Raw genomic sequence first — 26,369 nt, forward strand, 5'->3', positions numbered from 1 at the left:
CAGTGGGGGCATCGATTCGGTGCGCGAGTTTATAGCTACAGGTCGAGGGATGAGATGATCACCGACAGGGATGGCATATCATTCATCACTAATCCTATGCCTGGGGAGTTGGTCACAGGGGAGACATGTGTCACTCTTTCCACAGGGCATGTCTGGACCATGCATGAGCAGAGGATACCGTGTACGGCTGAGACAGTTGTCCAATATGTATCCGGGTTCCCGACATTGTATCAGCACATTCTCCAAGGGGCGGGTAGTTGAACCAGGGGCAATGGTTGGCAGGAGCAGGATGGATCCACATACGCTGAGTCGAATGTGCGTATCAGATACCCATCCATTGGTTGCATTCAAGGGGTATCTATTTGGCACACGTGGTTTCCAGTGGTCATCAGTACTACACAGTGGCAGGCACCAGACAGTTTAGCATGCCTCAGATTAGTTCATGATGTATGGAGCCTATATATGGGTGGCATGCAGGGACTAGAGATGAGGGCCAGAGGGATTCCATCGGTTGTCAGGGCTATGCCGCAGCAAGTCTAGCTATGGGATGCAGGGATTCAGTTGATCGATAGATCACTCGTGATGAGCAGAGTCATGGTAGAGAGTGATATAGTTCGCTCTTGGAATGACACATGGGGGTTCATAGAGGGTTTCATCATATGGGGAGGCAGACATTCTTGTTGCTACACAAGTTCGGAGTTAGATTTGGATGGGTAGGCCTTGACGCCATGGAGATGCCCAGGCAGGATGTGTCTCGCCTCTTTTAGTATTCCAACATCGAGTTCCAAGAGAGGAGGATATGGTTTGCACAAGATGAGGAGTATGACATAGTCAGAGTAGCGCAATGTCAACATGGTGGCACCACTATGGGACTAGCAGGGAACTGGGGCATCACAGCTCTTCACAGCTCAATAACCTTTAGGGATGCGCCGGTTACTGCAAGGGGAGATCATATAGATCTTCCATTGGGCTTTAGCAAGTCCCTGATGGAGCAAGGGACTTTTGGTACTTGCACCGGGCAGGACAGTGAGTGGAGCGAGGGGAGCTTCATGTTGGACAGGATGGCCTGGGATCCTGGTAGTGAAGGATTCTTTCATATCAGGACAGTGCTGAGGTCAGGGACAATTCAGTGGCACATCTGGGACCCTAGCACATGTTGCAGTAACAGTGGTGAGCAGCAATTAGAGAGGATGTTTGTTCGGGCATTGCTTGAGGATAAGCGATTTTTGGTGCATTAGAGGATCTTGCCAGTTGAGAATGCTACTTGGGAGGGCAAGCACATACTTGAGCTTCCAGCACTGAAGTTTCTTGGGGACAAGCAACACAGTGTTAATGGCACTTGGTCCTCTTCAATGCACAGGCTACGCACTTGACTAGTAATGTGCACGCATACCAGATTACAGAGTTGATTGTTGTCCCAGCAGCGTACAACATATGCCAGTTTATCACAATCAAAAAGAACATGCCTCCAATATTTTGATGCTCAACCAAAGACTTCGACCCATCTCCGCTGCAAGTGCACACAACGGATTTTTTTTATCCCCACACACAGGACACAGGTGTATTACCTTTTTGGATCCTCTCTACGATCGAAGCAAAATTTGACTTTCCTTTTCACACCTCTGTTCCAATATGCCTACAGTCTGAAACACACAGCTGGAAATCGCAGAGAGCAAACTGGAGATAACTCCCAACAATTTGGTCGCACCACAATTCTGTTAACCCGTCCTAATTTAGAAGTAATTATAACAATGGTGATTCAGGTTCTCGTTTACCAATGAGTGACGTGATCCTCTGCCCCATCACTCCATCTCATTTTGATCATGCACGTGATTGTCCAACCTTAACACCAACCCACAAGCGCTAAGAAAGAAAAACTTAATATGGGTTGCTTGAATTTTCCAATCGACAGATTTGCTTTGTTGCTCGGATTGCTAGTAACTCGTTCCACAACTAATACAACCTATACAACTTATCAAGACCCGATCTGCTTCAAGACTACACGTTGTCTAGTTTCCTTCAACTGCGCGAGTTGCCTGGCTCTAACACGTCCACGACTCTTGTTTTTTGTGCAATCTTGAAATCACCCACACAACATGACCTCGAGCCTCTTCAATTGGAGCTACGGCTAATCAAACTTTGTACATATTTTGACAGCATCCAACTAACAACCATCAGGATCGATTCTATTAATAGTTGTCGGAAGCTCAATAAAATTACACTCAGCCCGCCTCGCAATGAAACATTAACATGGTGATTAAAATATTTCACCTCCACAGTCTCAGCCCAACAAAGCGATTCTTTTGTTCTACTCGATCTTCAGTTTCATGATGGCATCCTCTTTTATTATAATCTCAACTTGGGATGGCCTGCAAATCAATGATGGAATAGTAGTTCGCACTAGGGTAGATTCGGCCTTTCCAAAAGGAATAATATGCACAACAATTCATCCCCTCAATCAATGTTGACTCCAGAGTCCAGACACTACAAAGATCTGAATTTTGGCTCAACACTTCAGAAATTTTTTGATTCAACCTCGAGAGTGATCCTTAAAAAAATGATCCTCAAACTTACCCCAATAATAAAATACTTATGGCAATGGAATAATACAGCCTCAGCAACTACAATCGTCTTCAAAAAAAATAACCCAAAACTTGGCTCAGAATTTATCTGCAATTAAAATCCTCAAGCTGGTAAGAAAAGCCATCTTTGATACCATTGTAATGTCCCAAATATATTTTTTGCAGAAATTTGCTTCAAAATTTATGTTATTAATTTCACAAACACATTTCACAAATTAAAACCATAACATTAATCGGAAAAACAAGGAAATATGAACTACAACTGAAAATTGGACAGAATGCACATGTAGTAGAACCCATCCTTATTTTATTAATATAGAAAATGTTGGTATAAGAAACTGGAAATGGTTGAGGTAATGGCCTCAAAAGATCTACAATAGTGTTGTAGTTGCCTCCAAAAATAAGGGAGATATGGGTTCTCGCCCACTCTCGCTAAATCAATGAAGGAGTTTCGTCTCGGGCCTACAACTGAAGTTGGGAACTCTCGGTTCTCCAAACCTCTCCACAAGAAAAATACTCAACTCAAGGATGTCTTCAAATGGTCTCCTCCTCCTCTTTTATAGATCTGATGGACCCCTCTAGAAGCCTTTATTTTATTATTATTTTAATCACTTAGTACTTTTTTCCCTCCTTTTATTTTAATTAAACTACCTTTTTAATTCGGAAAATGGTAAATTGGCCACCATCTCCCTCAGGCCACTAAAAGTCACTTCCCACCATCTCATCCTATAGATCTTCACGTTATGGTTCCAATGAACTATTACACTAAGGTGTTCTGTCAAGTATTCCTCTGGTAATGCCACCTTAAGCGTAATTAATTAAGTTAGGCTCAATAATAACCCTGTTTTCGAAAGTTGTTGGAATGCAACGGAACAAAAGGCAAGTTATGTGGATAATGGAATATGCCAAGCGAATGCCATCAGATCCCATAGAAACTCCTCAAAACCCCATAAAGCCCCTGGGCCCGCTGATGAAGTAAACCTGCTCTTGTGACCTAGCTACCTCCAACCCTGGAAGCCCATCCTGACCACACCATAAGGGAAAACAGAAAAAGGAACATCACAAGCAGGGAGAGCACATAGAGAAGCATGAGTCAAATGAAGATGTTATGCATGACGAGCTATCTGTGGAGAGACGGTTAGAGGCACATGTTATGGCCATGGTGGAGGAGGATGAATAGCCATCTTTCGGGCCAGCCATTGATGAGGAGCAAACAAACACAGAGGCAACCAGCAAGGCTGCACTACTTTCAGACACCAGTCACCAAGAGATGGAGTGTATCGTGACAGACCTTACAGCAATGAAGAAGCAGATCCAGTCACTCTAAGGCATTATCCTATAGGAGGTCAACACACTCGAGGAGCTTCAAGTGGCATGTGACAAGTCAGGTACCAAGTTGTCTAGCATTGGGGAAATATTAACAGCCCTAACTAGGCATCCATTGGAGTATATTCCAAAGTTGCAAAGTAGCCTTCTTCAGAGGTACATAGATAGAGTTTGCAGTTTTGTCAACTCGACTTTATACAATGGAGGGAAAGGGGCAGAGTCACCCCTATTAGTTGTCTGAGCATAGCAACATAAGCGAGGCATGGAGCAACATCGACATGATAGACTTATTCCTTGTACAAACATATGAGCATTTATCTGTCCCATCTGTCCCACAAGATGGATTGGAAGGAGATTATGAGTTGATATCCTATTGATGGAGGGATACTTGACAGGATATATTTCGCCAAGGGTACAACACAGCAGGAGCCCTTAGGCATGAGCGATGATGATTGGACATGGTGGCATTGGGATCTAGGTGTATCTATTGATGGAAAATTTAGTCGAAGGTTTGTTTGGGATCCATGCACTGAGGGATCTGTTTATACTTTGGTGGCACGAAGGCATGGTTTAGCCTAGTAGTTCATATGGGATCCTAGTATCAGTGTGCAAATGCCGTTGCTATGTACAGATATGGATTGCTTGGGGGAAAGCAATATTAGGGCAAGAGGACTTGTAATGTCCCCAATTTCAGTTTTGTCTATAGTACAATCAGGATGGATTTCCAAGGTATGTGATGGCTAGGCCACGAGCAAGATTACAACATCAAGGCTCTCAGAGGGGTTTTGAGGGGTTTTATGGGATCCGACAGTGTTCGCTTGTTGTATTCTATCATCAGAGTCAGTTCCGCACAACTTGCTTTTGGTTTCATAGCATTCTGATAATTCCCGTAAAATGAGGTTATTATTGAGCACAACTTAATTAATTATACTTAAGGTGGTATTCTGGGAGGAATATCTAATGGAACACCTTAGCGTAATAGCTCGTTGGAACTGGAACGAGAAAACCTACAGGAAGGAATGATGAGAAGTGACTTCCAATGGCCAAATAAAGTATGGTGGGTTATTTACCATTTTCCCAGATTAAAAGTGACTTTAATTAGTCACTTAATTAAATAAAAGAAGGGGTTATGATTAATTGAAGGAAAAAGGCCAAAAGTGACTTGAGTAAAATTAAATTAAATTGAAAGTCACTTAAATGAAGTCAAAGGGCAGCTTCTAGAATAATATTAAAATAATCAGAATAAAAGTACTTCTAGAAGATTGGAAATCTATCTATCGAGTCTTTAAAAGGAAGAGGAGGAGATCATTAGAAGCATCTTGGATTTGAGCATTTTTCTCATGAAAGGGTTTGGGAACGTTGTTCTCAGCTTCGATAGCCCCAAGACGAAAACCCTCGGGTAATTCAGTGAGATTGGATGAAAACCCATCTCATCCCTCGATGAATCCATTCAGAATTCATAGGCGCATCTATCAGTTCAGCTTTTATTTTGGAGGCTGATACAATGTTGATGCAGATCTCTTGGGAAGCCACCACCTTAGCCATTTCCAGTTATTTGTACTAGCTTGTAATATTTGCTTCATAAAATAAGGATCACATTCACTGCATGTATTTCTTGTCTCTTTTAAATTGCAGTTTATGTTTCATAGTTTTTCCATTAATTCCATGGTAAAATTTGTGTAATTTGATTAATGAATTTTACGGCATAATTTTCGAAGAAACTTTTTCTGAAGTTTAAGTCAAAATTTATTTCAAGGATATTACAAAATATCTTCAAATGAAAAATTGATAAGCTTCAAAAATGATCCATTTGATCAAAATGACATATAGTACAATGGACAAAGATGGAACATATGCAAATAGGGCATAAACAACATGGGTGATCATAAGCCCACATATGGTTCCACTATAAACAAACAGAAACCTTAAACCAAATGCTGAAAATATAAGACCACTTATGAAGATACAAGAATATAATTTACAGGCATGCATAGCTTAAAAGATACATATGCCAACTTCAGTTTCCCCTTCAATGGAAAGGTAAAGGAAACAATGAGCAGGGCATAGGAATAAAGAAACAAGTAATAGAGATAATCAAGCAATAATCAAGATATCGGCAATGCTGATAATCAAGCAAGGATGCCAACAAGTTTCCCTCATGTCAGTTCCAGTTATATTATATTTTTATGTCTTACTTTATAACCAACATAGATCCATCTTAGCTCTGGATCTATCAAGCACTAAAAGAGATCAAATCCCTTGAGGTGCAAACCTTTCCTCAAGTATTTCCCTCTAAAAAAGGTTTTCACCTGCACGGATTTTATCCCTCTTGGCGCTTCATAGATCCATAGATAAGATGGATCTATGTTGGTTTATTTTTTATAGTGATCATTTTTATTGGTTTTTTTTATTATCATGGTAGGCTATTATTTAATTCATCATTTACAGGTGTCACTGTCTTTTCAATTTAATTTATTAATGTTACAAACATAACACATGGCTGTAGATGCACCTAATTAGTCTCTCTGCCATAACCTGGATGTACCATATCAAATTCGTTGACAGCTAAAAAAGCTTATGGATAATAGAGACAAAGAATAGAATTTGGAGAAGAATCTCGGTCACTAATTACTTTGATCAGGTTTTTGAAAAGTTTCTAAACCAAAGACATATTATGATATAGTTACCCAACGAAAAATAGAATGAGGGTTTTAGTTTATCTAGTTCACTTACCGAGCAAAGTTAGGGTTGGATCTATAGAATTTAATATGGAACTATTTCGTAATTGTATTTATGTCAGTGTTGTTAAAAGCGCGTTTAAATCGCGCTTTTTTCAAAAAATCGCGAGTTTTTTCATATGCCGATTTAAACCCGCTTTTTATAGGTAAAAAGCGGCAATTTTTTTATACCGCTTTTTTCCGAAAAAAGCACTCTTTTTTGAAAAAAAATCGCGCTTTTTTCGAAAAAAAAAGCGCGATTTTTATGGAAAAAAGCGGCGAGGGCGCGGGCAGCGGGTTTATAACAACGAATTTCATTTTTTTTTTGGTCATTTCTGACTGTGGGCGCGCGTTGGAGGAGGAGAAGTGTTGGAGAGAGGAGCTGAAGGGTTTGGGAGCAAATCCAAGTGCTTGTTGGAGAAATTCAAGAGGAGATCATCAATTTATCCATAAAAACGGTATGTAGATTAATTTTTTTTTGTTTTTGGTTGGGAAACTTCATATGGGCACCATTTTCCTTTTGTTTTCATTGTTTTTAAAGAATTTTTTGTATTTTTTCATTGATTTGGGATGGGTAACTTGGTATGAGTATGGGAACCAATTTTTTTATTTTTTTTTCATTTTTTTTAAACATTGTTTATGTTTTTTCATTGTTTTTTGGCATTTGCCATTTGGTTGGGTAACTTGGGTTTGGAACTTTGGATTTTGGAAATTTGTATCTTGTAATTTTGTAAATGCTAAATTGTAATTTGTAATCCTAAATTCCTATTTCCTAATCCTTATTTTTCCATAGGTTTGCAAATTCAAAAATCAAAAACAAACATGCCAAGGAAATTGGATCCTTTCTGGGAATATGGTGAACCTAAACCTCCGAATGATAGACAAAGCTTGTATTGCAAGTTGTGTGGAAAGGAGATACGCGGGGGGGTGTACAGGTTGAAGTATCACCTTGCACAAATCCCTGGACATGACGTGGGGCCCTGTATAAATACAAATCCTGAACTTATCCAAAGAGCCATGAGAGCATTGGGAGAATTAGAGCACGCTAGAGAGGCCAAAGAAGAACTCAAAAGGCAACTAAAAAGGTCAGCTGAAGGAAGTGGGCCAAGTGGCACTGGTTCTACTGCAGCTTCAGTCAATCCGGTAGCTGCATCATCATTTTTTGTTCCTCGAACCACGCCTGGTTCACAACCAACTATCGGTTCAATGCTAAAAAGAACTGAAAAAGAACAAGTTGATAGGTTGATGGCAAAATTTCTCCTCTGGAGTGATATTCCTTTCAGCATTGTAAGGAATAATCCATTTTTCCAACCTGTTGTTGATGCTATTGCCAGTGTTGGCCCGGGGTACAAAATCCCTTCTTATCATGATTTCAGAGGCCGGATTCTTCAAGATGAAAAGCGTGACTGCACCCAAAGATTGGAGGATTTTAGGGCATCATGGTCACAAACAGGATGCACTGTTATGTCAGATGGTTGGACTGACCAAAAGGGGAGAACCCTTATAAACTTCTTGGTTAGTTGTCCCAAGGGGACTATGTTTATCAAATCTATTGATGCAACTCATCAAATCAAAGATGCAAGAACTTTATGTGATTTGCTGGATGTGTTTATTTTGGAGGTGGGTGCAGAAAATGTTGTCCAAGTCATAACGGACAATGCTGCAAATTATGTTGCTGCTGGTAGAATGCTTATGGACAGGCATCCTACTTTATTTTGGACACCTTGTGCTGCCCATTGTATTGATTTGATGTTAGAGGACATAGGGAAAATTCCCTTTGTCAAAGATATTGTTGACTCATCAAAAAGCATCACAAAATTTATTTACAATCATACATCTGTGCTTAGCTTGATGAGAAAATGCACCAACAACAAAGAGTTGGTGCGCCCCGCCATTACACGGTTTGCGACGAGTTTCATATCTCTTCAATCCCTCTTGAATTCTATGTGGGATTTGAAGAGAATGTTTCTTTCAGAGGAGTGGCGTGCTTCGTCAATGAGCCGCAAACCAGAAGGAGAGGCCGTGTGCAGACTAGTTTCATACCAGGAAGACTTTTGGGCGGGAGTGCAGGAGGTGTGCGCCGTTACTGAACCTTTGGTAAAGGTTCTTCGGTTGGTTGATGGTGAGAAGCCCGCAATGGGCTATTTGTATGAAGCCATGGACAGGGCCAAAGAAGCCATTCGGTCCTACTATGATGATAAGGGAGATGATGGGTTTCAGAAACAACTCCTTCTATGGGAAGTGATTGATGAGCGATGGAACAACACACTCCATCGTCCCATTCATGCTGCTGGGCTTTTCCTGAACCCTGCATTTTCTTATGCATGTGGGTTTGATTTTGATGCTGAGATCATGGATGGATTCTTATCCTGTGTCCAGAAGATGGTGCGATCTCCAGAACAACGTATAGAGATCTCTAAACAAATTGAGACATATAAGATGTCAGGTGGCACATTTGGCTTTGAGATGGCTATCATTGATAGGACGATTAAAATGCCAGGTATTTTTTAGTTTGTACTTTGTAACTTTGTTTCAAATTTCATTCTCTTCAAATTCCATTTTTTTCTTATGTTTATTTAAAATTTTATTTGTAATTTTGTTGTAGACGCATGGTGGAAGATGTATGGTGGCAGAGTACCCCTTTTGCAAAAGCTTGTCGTACGCATCCTCAGCCAAACATGCAGCTCCTTAGGATGTGAGCGCAATTGGAGTGTATTTGAAAAAATACACAACAAGAAGCGCAATAGGTTAACACTTAAACATTTAAAATATTGCAAATTTCCAAATAAATTTTTGAATTCATTAAACAATATTTTTTTTATAATATTAATTATTAATTATTATTTCATGAACTTTGTACAGGTTGGAGTCCCATAGACTTAATGACATGGTCTATGTCTACTACAATCTTCGATTGTGGGTGAGGCAACTAGAGAGGACACCTGATATGGATGCCATCTCATTGGATGGGATTGACACCACTGCTGAATGGAGGGTTGAGACCGAGAGGCCTCTCATGGATCCCACTGATGATTGGTTAGTGCAGGATGAGGGGGAGGAGGAGGGGGAGGAGGAGGAGGAGCAGGAGCAGGAGCAGGAGGAGGAGCAGGTGGAGGAGGAGGAGCAGGAGCAGGAGGAGGAGGTGACACCGCCTACCCGGGCTACCACTACCACCAGTAGAGGACGTGGTCTCCGTCTACCTCCTGTAGCTGCTACTTCTACTTCTTCAGCTTCTAGAGCACGTCAGACTCCACTGCCATTTCCACCAGCACAGGCACCAGCATCTACTTCTAGAGGGAAAGGGAAAGCAGTGACATTTTCTCTCAAGAGGGGCAGAGGAAATCAATAGGATTAGACTTTCATTTTATTGTATATGACATTATGACATGATGAGATACATTATCATATTTTTTGTTGATATTTTGAGGCTGAGTTGGGACTCAAGTCCTCAGGAGTCAGGAGTCAGGACTTACTATTCAGGACATGATTCAATGTTATGTGTGATTTTAGCGCTAGAAATGATATTAAACATCTTATATATTAGTTTTTGTTATGTAAAAAATTAGTTTATTTTAGGTTATTGTTTAATTTTAGGTTTAGTTAGATGAAAGGGCACGATCATAAGATCATGCCCTTTCCCAAAGGGTGCCTATGGCGGTATATAAGCCAGGCAACCCATTGTAAATCATCATCATCTGTCTATTCATTTATTAATAAAGTATTTTTATATATATTTCTGTTTATCCGGAAGTTTTACACTTCATCTGGTATCAGAGCCACCACTGCGCTACGTCCATCCGCTGCTCAAACTATCGCACCATTCTTCCGCCCTCACTCTGCCACCCCTCCTTGTCGTTAGCCGTTTTTTTTTCTCCCACCAATCGCTTGCTCCCCAACCGTAATCCGTTTCTCCAAACCGCACTGCCACCGTCATCCGTCAACCGTAATCCGTTTCTCCAAACCACACTGCCACCGTCATCCGTCAATCCGCTTCGCTCGTTATTTTGTCGTGTCCGCGGCATATTCCTTCACCATCACCTCCATTCCGTCACGACGGGGACGAAGGACTCGGTAATTCTGTGCAGCCTGCTGTGTTACGACTTCGACGTGCTGCCAGCTCTGTGTTACGGTAACGTTCGATTTTTTTTTGAACGGTTCAAAAGTTAATATATATATAAAAAGACTGTGCAAGAGATCTGAAACGTTATAACGTGATTTAGTTATATATATATCATATTTTAATTATATATTATATATATAATTTAATTAAAAGTTATATAATTTATAACTTTAATTTATATATATATATATATATAATAATTAATAATTATAAATTATAATTATTATAATTTATAATTAAAAATATATATATATATTAATTAAATTAAATTATTAAATTAATTTAATTTAAAAAAAAAAAACGGGAAGGAAAAGTATTTTAGCTGGCAAATAAATACACGCCTCCGCAAACCCGCTCAATGTCGACAATGACAATGGCGGATTTTCAAAAAAGGTTGTTGGATGCAGAGCAAAAGATAAATAACAACCACGACGAGGTCGGTAAAAGATTAAATGAAGTCGAGAGCAAGCTTGGGGAGCAAGCGGACAAAATCAAAAATCTTGAAGATACGACAAATCGAATAGAGATAAAAATGGAAAGTCAACATGTCCAAATAGGAGTAAACTTCAAAGAGGTCTTAACAATGCTAAAAGTTTTGTGTAAAAGGTCGAATTGTACGCCCGAACAACTGCTAAAAGAAGGTGAAGAGAATCAAGAACACCTTTCGACAGATTCAACTAAGTCCACCGACTCACATGACAAAGTTGAATCCCCAAAAAAATCAGTGACACCCCACCAAGAAGCGAGTGACACAGCCTTTACAAACAAGCAACTCTGGGATAACTTTACCAATCAACACCCTTTTTTCGCTCAACCAGTAGCAACATACCAGCGACGGGCAAAAGTCGAGATGCCTAAATTCGATGGAAACGAAAAAAACAATGTTGCATGGATAAATAAAGCAGAAGAATACTTTGAGATATATGACATCACTGACGATGACGAAAAGCTCAGACATGCATCCATGAAAATGGAGGGAGAAGCATATAACTGGCATATGTGGTGGAAAAAGACAACACACATCATTAGCTGGAGGAGATTTAAAGATGCATTCTTCAAAAAATTCCAAGGTGTAAAGGAAGAAGAGTTCTTTTCAAAACTCATCAAACTACGACAAAAAGGAAGTGTCGATGAATACACTCAAGAATGGGAGACCTTAGTAACACGAGTACCTGGGTTATCAGAATCTCGTTTGATTCAATCATACGTCTCAGGACTTAAATCCCATTTACAAGCAGAACTTGAGATGCATGACATTACATCTATAGAAGTAGCAAGACGAAAAGCAAAAACAGCGGAAAAGAAATCCGAACCAATATTTTGGTCAACAGCGGAGAAAGCTTATGCAAGACGAAGGATACCCCAGTATGTGGACTCAAATAATACAAGATATGTTCCACCACATCGTCGTGAAGATGAAAAATCGAATGTGGAAATGCAAAGAATAAAAGAGGGTAAATGTAAACGCTGTGGTGAGAAGTGGGACCCCAAACATAGATGTGCTAAAGGAAAAGAACCAAAGAACCTATATAATTGTGAAGCAACCAATGACTCAAACAGTGAAGATTATGATGTAGAAGACACAGAAGACGCCCCAGAATTCTCACCAGAACTAGATGATGGAAGTATTCGGCAAGTGTCATTATCAGCCATGACAGGTATATCACAACCTCAGACCCTAAAGTTAAAAGGACACATAAAGAAGAACGACGTAGTGGTTCTCATCGACTCTGGAAGCACACACAATTTTCTAGATACGACTGTGGCCAAGAAACTCAATATCTTTTCATTTCCCTTACCAAACATGAAAGTGATGATAGCTAATGGTAAGAAGATTGAAAAGGTAGGGAAATGCCATAAAGTCAATTTGCAGATTCAAGACTTTAAATTAGAGTCTCCGTTCTTCATGATACCATTAGGAGGAGTAGATGTAGTCTTAGGTATCCAATGGCTACAAACTTTAGGTACTTATGCCGCCAACCATCAAGTGCAATTTATAAAATTCAAATGGGGAGGTCAGAAGTACAAACTACATGGATTCCAAGCACCAGAAAATCATGTTGTATCATCATCTTAGATGATGAAGCTGAGTCGAAGAAGAGAACCTGCTTATGCAATACAATGTCACCAATTAGAAATGTTATCTGCAAATATGACCAGAGAAGAATCACCAGAGATTCAAGACCTACCTATGAAGATGCCACCTAATAGGGAAATTGAGCATACAATAGAAGTCAAGGCAAGACCAGACCCTGTTAACATCAAGCCATACCGATATCCACATCACCAAAAAACGAAACTTGAGAGATTAATCCAAGAACTTTTAAAATGTGCGACCTTGATCATCTTAGAATATCTGATCAAGTGGAAGGACTTACCCGAAGAAGACGCTTCTGGGAGAATGAATCATTCTTCAACAACATCCGCCGTTACTTATGCTTTGAGGACAAAGCATTCTTTCGAGAGGAAGGCAATGTTATGTAAAAAATTAGTTTATTTTAGGTTATTGTTTAATTTTAGGTTTAGTTAGATGAAAGGGCACGATCATAAGATCATGCCCTTTCCCAAAGGGTGCCTATGGCGGTATATAAGCCAGGCAACCCATTGTAAATCATCATCATCTGTCTATTCATTTATTAATAAAGTATTTTTATATATATTTCTGTTTATCCGGAAGTTTTACACTTCAGTTTTTTTATCATATTTATGTGTCAATGTATTTATTTTATGTTGTAGATGGTTTAAATATTAAAAAAATTGAAAAAAAAAATGAATATTTTTGTGCCAAACGCTTTTTTCCCGCTTTTTTCCGCTTTTTTCCCGATTTTTCCGATTTTTTCCGCTTTGTTCCCCATGCCGATTTAATCCCGCTTGCGCTTTTAACAACATTGATTTATGTTTCCCAAATTTAATATATGTATTTTTTTATTTTAATTGTGAACTGATATTATATTTATTTTGTGACTCAGCATTATATTTATTTTTTATTTATATTAATAAATCTTTTGAACTGACATCAATGTTACAGACATAACACATCTTACTCTGTCAGGATTTTCAACATGTACCATATGGCCTAACACTATACTTTGTTTTTAAGTGATGCATGCAGCATAACCCCAATAAGTAGTTCCAATAATATTTTTGAGAAATAATAAGAAGGATATGTTCAAGTTGAAATCATATTCAAATGTCAAATATAATTCTTGGCATTAATACAATGGTGAGAGTAATCATAAAACCATGTTTGTAATTTTGTTGTTTGTTACATTTTGTGCATCCATTCACCTATGTTTCCCTGAGCTTTTAGAACAACCAATTTCCATCTCCTCCTATCTAGACTGACCTGCAATTCTATGAATTCTCCAAATTTGCCTCCATATTTAGTAACTCTACCAAATGAGAACGAAAGTCAGATAGCTTGGCTAGATCTCTGCATAGTAGTCCTGGATCATTTTAAAGGCACACATAATGAAAATACAGCATAAGGCAAGCAAGAAAATATCCTAGATAAAACTCTTCAAACATCAACAACATTTTGTGGAAGAGGAATCATTCGAGAATTCATAGATTTGCAGTTAAGTCTTTTCCAACAAAGCCTTCTTGTAGAATTGAGGTACTTGAAAACATTCTCAAGGATTTGCCAGTTTCCAAGAAACTGCAACGAAGGCATACAAATGTTTCTCCGAATCATTATCTAATTGTTAGTAAATTATGGTTGTTTTAGATTTGATGATCATCAAAATAAAGCTAGTTTTCTGGGGATTCAAATTATCAATCTTTATGCCTCTGTCCTCTGTTATTCATAATTTTAAAGAATGTATAAGCATTTGCAAGGGCTGAATATACCTCTGATAACATCCTATTTATTCATGGCTAACATTTGGCCTCTGATATGAAATGTAGGGTTGTTATATCTATTCAAGCAAATGCCAACCATATAAACCCCGACGATTTAACAAGTCATGCAAAGAAAATTTAAGGCATACAGTCTCTGGATTCTCACAAAATAAACTGGAATTGTAAGGAACTACTTTTGCACATGCCATACAGATTGCCAAACACGCACCACAAGTACAGATATCAAAATAAGGAAATATTAGCATACCTTTAAAGATACACCAAAGACCTGTGAACCAGGAGAGAAACCCGAAATTGGAACACATGGAAAATACAGGAGCAACAAGAACAAAGATCATAGGCAAAACATATAATATCCTGGCCGTTTTCTTTGAATAAGTAACCTGCATAAAAGGTTTCAACTCAGCATCCTGAGACAACTTTTGCAAGGAATGAAACTCATCACAACTCATTATTGAATGGGTACACAAGATTACCACCTAATTTAAAGCTGAAAAAAATACAACTCCAAGAGGGTGTACATTCTGGACAACTGAAAAATACTTATATGAGCTTTATAGACATGAAAGAAAGTTCAGGATATACAGAACAGATACTTATGAAACTCATAATCTCAGGAATACTTAAAGTTACAAGGAAACACAGACAAGAAAAATAAATTCCAATAGAACATAAGCCTTTCCAACAAGAAAGTCATTTGTATTCTGTCAAATTCATGCATTAAAACCCAGTTCCATCCTACCATAAACAATGAAAGATAGTCGGAGAAAAATGACCGATCCTCTTGGGTGCTATTTGCTGCAATTATGAGATCAGCTCTTTGCTGAGCATTTCTTAACTGGGAGGAACTTGAAAGTGCTTTCAATATGCTGATTAAGTTCTCCCCTCGAGCCTGTATGCTTCCAGGCCTGCAACCACACAATTTACTCACAATCATATAGTTAAGCAGGATATTGAGCATTATTAGGAAATAGTGCAAAGCTTAATAATTCATTAATGGAAAGCAGAGCAGTAAGATACTATTGTCAAGACTGCGCTGACTCAGCGAATATTGCAAAACAAGATCTCAGCTCAAAATATTCTCTTAATCACCATTTAAACTTGCATATTTATGTAAGAAACGTACAAAATGTTATCCAGCTTGTCATATCCAGTGTGATAGAAATAGCCTCCAATGATGAATATAATATCCAATCCTGGGATGTCCCCATAGTCCTCAGCGAATATTCGGTAATCTGTATCTCCAGGAATCAGAGCAAAAATATCCTGTGTCAAAAAAATATGGTCAACCTATTTATTAGATAAATCGTTCAGTTATGAAGGAGAAAGGAAGAATAATAATATTAAACTAGTAACCAAAAGAGGCTAACGGAACTGTGAAAGTACATCACCATACTTTAACTGTTAAGCACTTGCCTAAGGCAACAGGACCTCATGTCCCATATTAAAAACTAGGAATTAAGAAGCAAAGCTAATAAGTAAAAAAATAATACCTGATAACATAAAACAAGATTTCTAAAGGGAGCCATCCCAATAGCAAAACTGAACAAAAGGCCACTCACTAAACGGTCAAGAAGGAGAAATGAGGAGACCCTCAATGGAGGGCACAGCATAGTCGGAAGTGCGGAGATATCCACATATCAGAGTAAACAGAGGATCAAATAAATTTATCTACCCTGAGTGCTGCAAGATGTGTACAAAGTGAGGCCAATGTTGGAGCAGTGCTTGCCCTAATAATTAGGACAATATTTAGGGTCAAGGGAAGAAGAAGCCAATGATATGTTTTGTCAAAAATGGATTGAAGTTCTATTAGTGTCACCAACTTTGGCCAGGTGTAGAGTCCAAGGCTTACCCAATGTACAGCACACTGTCTAACAAATTTCTCTGATGCTAATTTCAAATAAGATCATGCTTCTTACTCAGGCTCTCAGGTTTAGGACAGAAAATGTAATTATTTTTTTTTTTAACCATATGGTGAGTCGGTCACTGCCAGTCCTAATCTATGGGAGACCCAGGATCAATCCTTGTAGCTGCCACTATAACACCAAGAGTACATCCAACCAGTGTTGTTAAAAGCGCGATAAAATCGCGCTTTTTTCAAAAAATCGCGATTTTTTCACCTTAACGCATAAATCGCGCGTTTTATCCCAAAAAATCGGCGGATTTTTTTATAGCGCTTTTTTCGAAAAAAGCGCGCTTTTTATGGAAAAAAGCGGCGAGGCGCGGGGCAGCGGGTTATAATAACCAAAATGCGATTTTTTTTTTATGTCATTTTTGACTTGGGCGCGCGTTGGAGGAGGAGAAGTGTTGGGAGAGAGGAGCTGAAGGGTTTGGAAGCAAATCCAAGTGCTTGTTGGAGAATTTCAAGAGGAGATCACTAATTTCTCCATAAAAACGGTATGTAGATTATTTTTTTTTTGTTTTCCTTGTTTCAAAACTTTGTTTTTCATTGTTTTTGGTTGGCAAATTTCATATGGGCAGTGGGCACCATTTTCCTTTTGTTTTTAAAGAATTTATTGTATTTTTTCATTGATTTGGGATGGGTAACTTGGTATGAGTATGGGAACCAATTTTATTTTATTTTTCATTTTTTTTAAACATTGTTTATGTTTTTTCATTGTTTTTTGGCATTGCCATTTGGTTGGGTAACTTGGGTTTGGAACTTTGGATTTTCGAAATTTGTATTTTGTAATTTTGTAAATGCTAAATTGTAATTTGTATTATGTAATCCTAAATTCCTATTTCCTAATCCTTATTTTTCCATAGGTTTGCAAATTCAAAATTCAAAAACAAACATGCCAAGGAAATTGGATCCTTTCTGGGAATATGGTGAACCTAAAGCTCCGAATGATAGACAAAACTTGAATTGCAAGTTGTGTGGAAAGGAGATAAGCGGGGGGGTGTACAGGTTGAAGTACCACCTTGCACAAATCCCTGGACATGATGTGGGGCCCTGTATAAATACAAATCCTGAACTTATCCAAAGAGCCATGAGAGCATTGGGAGAATTAGAGCACACTAGAGAGGCCAAAGAAGAACTCAAAAGGCAACTAAGAAGGTCAGCTGAAGGAAGTGGACCAAGTGGCACTGGTTCTACTGCAGCGTCAGTCAATCCGGTAGCTGCATCATCATTTTTTGTTCCTCGAACCACACCTGGTTCACAACCAACTATCGGTTCAATGCTAAAAAGAACTGAAAAAGAACAAGCTGATAGGTTGATGGCAAAATTTCTCCTCTGGAGTGATATTCCTTTCAGCATTGTAAGGAATAATCCATTTTTCCAACCTGCTGTTGATGCTATTGCCAGTGTTGGCCCGGGGTACAAAATCCCTTCTTATCATGATTTCAGAGGCCGGATTCTTCAAGAGGAAAAGCGTGACTGCACCCAAAGATTGGAGGATTTTAGGGCATCATGGGCACAAACAGGATGCACTGTTATGTCAGATGGTTGGACTGACCAAAAGGGGAGAACCCTTATAAACTTCTTGGTTAGTTGTCCCAAGGGGACTATGTTTATCAAATCTATTGATGCAACTCATAAAATCAAAGATGCAAGAACTTTATGTGATTTGCTGGATGTGTTTATTTTGGAGGTGGGTGCAGAAAATGTTGTCCAAGTCATAACGGACAATGCTGCAAATTATGTTGCTGTTGGTAGAATGCTTATGGACAGGCATCCTACTTTATTTTGGACACCTTGTGCTGCCCATTGTATTGATTTGATGTTAGAGGACATAGGGAAAATTCTCTTTGTCAAAGATATTGTTGACTCATCAAAAAGCATCACAAAATTTATATATAATCATACATCTGTGCTTAGCTTGATGAGAAGATTCACCAACAACAAAGAGTTGGTGCGCCCCGCCATTACACGGTTTGCGACGAGTTTCATATCTCTTCAATCCCTTTTGAATTCTATGTGGGATTTGAAGAGAATGTTTCTTTCAGAGGAGTGGCGTGCTTCGTCAATGAGCCGCAAACCAGAAGGAGAGGCGGTATGCAGACTAGTTTCATACCAGGAAGACTTCTGGGCGGGAGTGCAGGAGGTGTGCGTCGTTACTGAACCTTTGGTAAAGGTTCTTCGGTTGGTTGATGGTGAGAAGCCCGCAATGGGCTATTTGTATGAAGCCATGGACAGGGCCAAAGAAGCCATTCGCTCCTACTATGATGATAAGGGAGATGATGGGTTTCAGAAACAACTCCTTCTATGGGAAGTGATTGATGAGCGATGGAACAACACACTCCATCGTCCCATTCATGCTGCTGGGCTTTTCCTGAACCCTGCATTTTCTTATGCATGTGGGTTTGATTTTGATGCTGAGGTCGTGGAAGGATTATTAACCTGTGTCCAGAAGATGGTGAGATCTCCAGAACAACGTATAGAGATCTCTAGACAAATTGAGACATATAAGATGTCAGGTGGCACATTTGGCTTTGAAATGGCTGTCACTGATAGGACGATTAAAATGCCAGGTATTTTTTAGTTTGTACTTTGTAACTTTGTTTCAAATTTCATTGTCTCTTCAAATTCCATTTTTTTCTTATGTTTATTTAAAATTTTATTTGTAATTTTGTTGTAGACGCATGGTGGAAGATGTATGATGGCAGAGTACCCCTTTTGCAAAAGCTTGCCGTACGCATCCTCAGCCAAACATGCAGCTCCTCAGGATGTGAGCGCAATTGGAGTGTATTTGAAAAAATACACAACAAGAAGCGCAATAGGTTAACACTTAAACATTTAAAATATTGCAAATTTCCAAATAAATTTTTGAATTCATTAAACAATATTTTTTTTATAATATTAATTATTAATTATTATTTCATGAACTTTGTACAGGTTGGAGTCCCATAGACTTAATGACATGGTCTATGTCTACTACAATCTTCGATTGTGGGTGAGGCAACTAGAGAGGACACCTGATATGGAAGCCATCTCATTGGATGGGATTGACACCACTGCTGAATGGAGGGTTGAGACCGAGAGGCCTCTCATGGATCCCACTGATGATTGGTTAGTGCAGGATGAGGGGGAGGAGGAGGGGGAGGAGGAGGAGCAGGAGGAGCAGGAGCAGGAGCAGGAGGAGGAGCAGGTGGAGGAGGAGGAGCAGGAGGAGGAGGTGACACCGCCTACCCGGGCTACCACTACCACCAGTAGAGGACGTGGTCTCCGTCTACCTCAGCCTCCTGTAGCTGCTACTACTAGTTCTTCAGCTTCTAGAGCACGTCAGACTCCACTGCCATTTCCACCAGCACAGGCACCAGCTTCTACATCTAGAGGGAAAGAGAAAGTTGTGCCATTTTCTCGCAAGAGGGGCAGAGGAAATCAATAGGATTAGACTTTCATTTTATTGTATATGACATTATGACATGATGAGATACATTATCATATTTTTTGTTGATATTTTGAGGCTGAGTTGGGACTCAGGACTTACTATTCAGGACATGATTCAATGTTATGTGTGATTTTAGCGCTAGAAATGATATTAAACATCTTATATATTAGTTTTTTTATCATATTTATGTGTCAATGTATTTATTTTATGTTGTAGATGGTTTAGATATTAAAAAAAATGAAAAAAAATGAATATTTTTGTGCCAAACGCTTTTTTCCCGCTTTTGCCGATTTTTTTCGCTTTATTCCCGGCGCCGATTTAATCCCGATCGCGCTTTTAACAACATTGCATCCAACTACCTGCAAGTCGATATACTAAGATCCTATGGTTTTAGCAAAGCGAAACTCTCGTGCCGCCAAGGCGGGGGTGGGGAATCTGCTTCTTGAGCATCCACCACAGCAGGCCAGTGTACTCAATGAGATTTGAACTACGGTCTTCCAGGCTTCACCCAAGTAGACTTACCATCAAACCACACATCACTGTACGACAGAAAATGTAATTATTAGTCAATCAATGGATTTAAGAGACAAGACCTCACGTTCAATGAGTCTACATCTATGAAAAGCTAAGTCACAGGACACATATTCTCCGTGTTGGACATGACATGGCCCATAAAATGTGCCCAACACGTTTTTCAACGTGTCTTAAACTTAGGACATGTGTTTGGGATGTGGCAGACACATGCCCTAATGTGTCCTGATTTTAGGACACATGCCCTAATTGACTGTTAACTAGGTCACATATCAAAGGATCACACTCAGGTCGGCCTTACTTCTTTGGCTAGACTGATATGTATCAATACAATACTGAACTTTGCAATGTAATTAATCCTAAACCACTATGATAGAATGACTGCAGGTATTGACCTTATGAACTGTCCCTTATACTTGGATTTTGATCAGACTTCATTGAATATACTCCTGTTGCTTCACTGGATATATAAACACATGAACAAACCCTATTTTATAGTCATGATGCCCTAACCGCAGGATTATTTAGGATGATAGAGACCGTAGCTCTAACCAGCCCTCAGTCTGTAATATTCCCACTTGGAAATTTCCTCAAAATATCCCCTGTAGTTTGGAGTTTGTTTGGTTTTCCAGTGATGATTTTGGTCAAACACTTGGTAGGTACACTGATGTAGATGTGAATTTTATTTATTTAACTCAAATAATGAACACAGCGGTAATTTCATAAGGCAAATCAATGCATCTAAGTACTGTAGGTGTTTTCTGGAGATTTATTGCCAAGCAAACATAGGTGAAGGACACAAAAAATTCAGAATGCACTGACATATGGCTGAAGGTGTCTATTACTTATATTTGATTAAAATAACACCCCCAATACTTATGAGACTTCATGAAAGTTTTCGAATCCACTGGCTGTATGTAATGTTCCTTCCTAAGATAATTTCCCTAAAATTAATTTCACAATTTTGATTTTTGACTATTATGGGGGCCCATGAAATTTTGGGGATGAGATTTAGGAGATGGGGGCTGAAATAATTTGTTAGTGGAATGTGGGGGCCACACCTACATGTAATACGCACCCCTTGAAGAGGGAAGTCGAAGTTGCCAAGGAGAGAGGTCGAAATGGTGGATGGAGGGACCCACATGGGAAGGCAAGTCAAAATTATAAATAGAAGGGGCATAGCAGCTATTGGGGTCTTTTGTCAACTTAACTATTTTCTTGTTGCTCAAGTTGTTTAGCTGGGTCATGGGTGCTGCTTAGCATAGAGTTTTCCAAGGGGAGAGCTCACCCTTCTTTCGGTGGACCTTGAGTGCCACCCTAGGGAGGTAAATTTGTTGTTGCATTGGAGGGAGATTTGTGGAGATTTTGGGAGCATCTTTCAGCCATATCTCTCAGCTAATTCGTGCTCCAGGAGGACACAGTAGAGGATCACGTGCCACTCATTTCAGCTATTTTCCAGGGGGTGTTTGCCGGGAGAAATTAAGTGTAGCTGCTCCAGGGGAAGGCTAAACCTTGTGAAGATTTTTGGGCCAGAGATTGCTGCTTTGGGGCAGATTGAATTTCTCTTCTCCAGGGCCTACGCAGGAGACTAATTTTGGGCACACATGGGGAGTTGAGGAAGGGATTTGTGGAGCTGGGTTGTGTAGGGGATTTGAGGAAGTCATCTGGGGGAGTGAAACTCAGCATTTTGGTGTGTGTGGGGGGCTGCCACATTGATTTTCCAGGAAGGTCGTATTTTCCAGCCAGTTGACGAGGACGTGGTATTTAGGGGGCAATTCCGGGGGACAGAACTAGACCAAACCCTTTATGGGTTTTGATGGGTTTGTTTAGAAGAGCCTGGGGCTAATTTTGCAGAATTTTCTGAGCGCCGGAGGAGGGTCTTTCAGCAATTTATTTCCAGCAGACAAAGCAGTTTCTCCAGGGCAGCGCAAGGCATATTTGGGGCAGCTCATTTCCACATCTGGGCATTGTATTTTCTGACCTGGGGCTTGTCTAGCTTGCCATTGTGGCAAGCCCAGGTGCACTCCTTTCATACCCCATTGTACTATTGCTCCATATATATAATAAAATGGCTCAGTTGGATGGTGTTTTTGGAGATTTTCTGGGTGTCTACTTATATTTCTGAATTTTGTGTGTTCATGTCAGTTTTTGCTTTGTTTATCACTGTATTTCCTAAGTAGGAATATTACGCTGTAATTTATATTAAATGCATGAGAGTACAAACCACTAAGAGCAAGCTACAGCAACCTTGCAGAGATATCAATAATAAATATATGTTTATCAGCCATTAAAAATCAGAGGAGATGGTTCTAGAATGGCACCAAGTGACAGATTGGAACTCTAGCAAATATGAGGGAACGAGACACCACTCAGCCGTTGTGAACTCGTCCCATTTTGACAGCCTCATATCTGCCTACAATCAAGGAGATGTCAGTGACCATACTCAGCAATTTATACAGTGAATATTAGTGCCCAAACTCAGCAGCAAATACAGTGAAAGTTGTGGCAATCAGCTTGGCTTTTTCCAGTAGTCTTTGTCCCACATAGTTCAACAAAGAATGACCCCTTTGGCACGCTGTTTAGTCCCACAGAGAGTAGACTCAGCCCCACCTTTTGAAAATATAATATGCAGCCTTTGATTCACTGAAATACCCAACTCATGGGTGACAGACGCAGCCCAGGTATATAATGATTTCGTCCTAGAAATGCCCAAGATTTCTGGAGCAACAAATGCATCCTTGACACCAAATTTTCCTGAGCAAATATCACACAGCCCCTATTAGAATTACGCTGCACTCCTCAATATATATATATATATATATTTCTGCTACAGCACTGGGTAATAGTGACAAGAAAGGTCTGCTACAGCATAATAATGCAGCCCAATCAATTCTGAAATGAATATAACCTTCACTACTATTCATCCCTCTTATACCATACACAAATTCGGCCTCATGAGTTGACTGCTGGTGCACAAGTAACTCGGCCTTGATCCTCAAAATGACGGGTTTGTTGATTTGGGGTAGCATAGCATAATAATGTGGCCCAATCAATTCTGAAATGAATATAACCTTCACTACTATTCATCCTTGTTATGCCATACACAAATTCGGCCTCATGAGTTGACTGCTGGTGCACAAGTAACTTGGCCTTGATCCTCAAAATGACGGGTTTGTTGATTTGGGGTAGCATCGGATGTGTTCTAGCCACGAAATTTGGTGGAGAGGTCGGGGCACATGAGATCTCCAATACCCAGAAAGGGTTTGAGCAGATTCTAAACAGGTCAGGAGATATTAAAATAATTAATATTTTTAATGGAGTCCCTAAGTCTAAACTTAGGGAAAATAAAACATCAATGTGTATTAATATGAATCTGTGTTAAAATGGTCCAAAAGACATGGATCAAACCAGATATAATCTTAGCCGTTGATTAGGAACTTAATCTCGGCCGTTGATATGTCAACAGGAAAAGTATAAGAAGAGGCTTTAGGGTCGCTTGGAGAATACACCAGAGTGATCAGTCATTCTATTCTCTAGATCGGGGTTTGCTAAAAGAGATAGAATTAGTGATCGGGAGATGCAATTGAGGGGCATTTGAGTACAGAGAGACAGAGAGGCAGAGATAATGTCGGAAGAGTAGCGCAATAACCAAGGAGAGTGACGCAAAGCCAGCGAAGGCTCACGCAGGGCCACGCAGAGGCAGCCGGGAGTTGCGCAGAGCCTTAGAGAGGCCAACATTGCTGACGTAGAGGGCCAGAGGGCTGACGCAGGGCCTCCCAGCGCTGACGCAAACCCATCCGAGGTGACGCAGGGCCAGCGTGAGGTAGAGAGGGGCTGACACAGTCCAAAGAGAGGCTGACGCTGGGGTTTCTGGGGCAGATATGTGCAAAGTAGCTGTTGGAAGGATTATCCGAGGTTTTAGCCAGAAGACTTGTCAGAAACTGAGAGGTATTACTGCCAAGGAAATTCTCTGTTGGATAGGTCAATTTCGACACCCAGATTGTATTCTAATATTGCTTAATAAGAAAATCCTCAAATAGCTACACCGGTTTTCCCACATTGGGTTTTTCTGGGGACATTAGTCCAAAAATAATGGTGTCATATGGTGTGTTTGTTTCTGTTCTTTTAGTTGTTGATCTGTAATATGTTGAGCATGCACTAGTGTTTATTTTCAGTATTTACATTGTAAATAACTTGTTAAGGAAAATAACAAGTAGGTAGGAATAAATAAGATAAAATGCATGGAGGGTTTCTAACTAAGTAAACTTAAAAACTTCAACATGGTATCAGAGCGTGATTGCAGATCACAGGAGGACTAAAGGACATCAAACGAGTAGAGCAACAGCAGCAGAAAACAGTTGTCCCGAGGTGATAGAAGTTGTTTCTAGCAGAGCAGCAACAAAGAAGGGTGATGCAATACCTGCGTCATCAAGGTTGAGCTAGGAAGAGGCAGCACAGAGGCTAAGGAAGGCAAAAGAAGCCTCACGCAGCAGCTCGGAGGGCTGACGCAGTTGGCTGAGGAGGCCGGGTTGCCAGTGTCGGGATTGCGCAGAGCCTAGAAGCTCTCACCTTCAGGTTGCTGGGGTTTAGAAGGCTGCAGGAATATTGCAAAGTGGAGTTGGTGAGGTATTGTAGTCAGAACAGTACCTCACAAAACAAGGCCAGAGGAGTTGCTATCGAGGGTTTCTAGCCAAGGAACCCGGATCAATGGTGTGGTTGCATAAGCGATCAAAGTAGGGGGCATCTCGACAGCAGCAATGTTAGGTCCCTATAATACTAGTGATTACCCCATTACTATTGTAGTTGTATCCCTTATTAATATTGTTGTGCCCCTATTGTCCCCATATTGTTATTACTGTGCCCCATAGAATCTCTCTATTGTTATTTTTGTGGCTTTATATTATTATTGTTAGATCGGCTGGGTTATATTGTAACTCCTTAGACTCCTATATATATAAAGGAGGTTTTGTCATTTGAATCATCCAAGAATTGTTCATTTATGTAATGTAATGAGGTTGCCCCCTCGAAAAGGTTGAATTCTAAGGCGTTGATCTATGTTTTCTATCTTTTTGTGACGCTGGTTTCATAACATTTGGTATCAGAGCTTTGGATTCTAAGGTTTCACTGCTCCAAATAGGTCATCGTGGCCTTTTCGCTATAACTTTTTTTTTTGCGACGTTTCAGAAGCTAAAAAAAAAACCCATTTGAGACGAATTCGCACTGAACCTCGGGTCCGAATTTTAGATCTTTTCGCACTATATTTGCAGAGATATGATCTGAGGAAGTTGGTCTTTTTGCAGACTCCTGAATTACATTCCAAACAGGTGACCTGGGGAAAATCGTTACAACTTTCTTTCTGAGCATCAATTGAAATTTCGTAAGAAGGTGCATAAAGAGGACGGACTGTAGTTTCTTGTATATATTTTTCAGAGCCAAAGGTTGAAACAATGACTCGTGGCACGTCGTACAAGTTCGCTCTACTGAACTAGTCTATAATCAGGTCACTGTGGGATATTTGACATAACTCTTCCTTGGATAATCCAATTTGGATCAGAGTGGTGGCATTGGAAAGAGGACGCAGAGGGCTACTGTAGGTCGCAATTTCAGAACTGGATCATCCGAAATTACAGAGATACATCAAATTCAATATCAAGCTCCTACAAAGTGAAAAAAGGTGTGTACTTTTTTTAAATTTTTGCATAAGTTTGGTTTGAAAAAATAGTTTGAAGGAATTCAAAGGGCATAGTAAAGCATTATTATCGGTAATTGATGCCCCGAGGAAAGAAAATGCAAACACCTAGTGAGCAACCTGAAAGATCTAGCATGACTCATGAAGAAGAGAAAGAAATGCAACATGATATATCAAAATTACGAGACCAAATGCAACAAATGTCACTTG

The 26,369-nt window shown here is 39.7% G+C and overlaps 2 protein-coding genes across 4 annotated transcripts in view; one reads left to right on the plus strand and one right to left on the minus strand.

The window, feature by feature from the left end:
* LOC149141582 (uncharacterized) overlaps positions 1 to 26,369 on the minus strand; it is a 498,683-nt gene that overhangs the window by 321,497 nt on the left and 150,817 nt on the right. For all 3 annotated transcript variants that reach the window (XR_016265175.1, XM_089452912.1, XM_089452913.1), the window contains 3 exons: positions 15,733 to 15,872; positions 15,349 to 15,514; positions 14,854 to 14,989 (listed from right to left, as the gene is read on the minus strand). Coding sequence is in view for 2 of the 3 variants with exons in the window: in XM_089452912.1 (XP_089309038.1) it covers positions 14,854 to 14,989; positions 15,349 to 15,514; positions 15,733 to 15,872 (442 nt within the window). In the remaining variant the exon portion in view is untranslated. The remainder of the gene's footprint in view (positions 1 to 14,853; positions 14,990 to 15,348; positions 15,515 to 15,732; positions 15,873 to 26,369) is intronic.
* Positions 19,217 to 20,089, plus strand: LOC149141583 (uncharacterized). The gene is made up of 2 exons (XM_089453096.1): positions 19,217 to 19,328; positions 19,444 to 20,089. The coding sequence occupies exon 2, from the start codon at positions 19,469 to 19,471 to the stop codon at positions 19,934 to 19,936; it is 468 nt and encodes a 155-aa protein (XP_089309222.1). The 5' UTR covers positions 19,217 to 19,328; positions 19,444 to 19,468; the 3' UTR covers positions 19,937 to 20,089.

The sequence above is a fragment of the Pinus tabuliformis genome, chromosome X (assembly GCF_031772625.1).
Source record: "Pinus tabuliformis cultivar Carrire ecotype Pingquan chromosome X, CPIR1, whole genome shotgun sequence".
Lineage (NCBI taxonomy): Eukaryota > Viridiplantae > Streptophyta > Pinopsida > Pinales > Pinaceae > Pinus > Pinus tabuliformis.

What these genes read in the sequence shown, in the direction of transcription:
- LOC149141583 (XM_089453096.1), top strand. Translation starts at nt 19,469, where the DNA reads ATGGTCTATGTCTACTACAATCTTCGATTGTGGGTGAGGCAACTAGAG.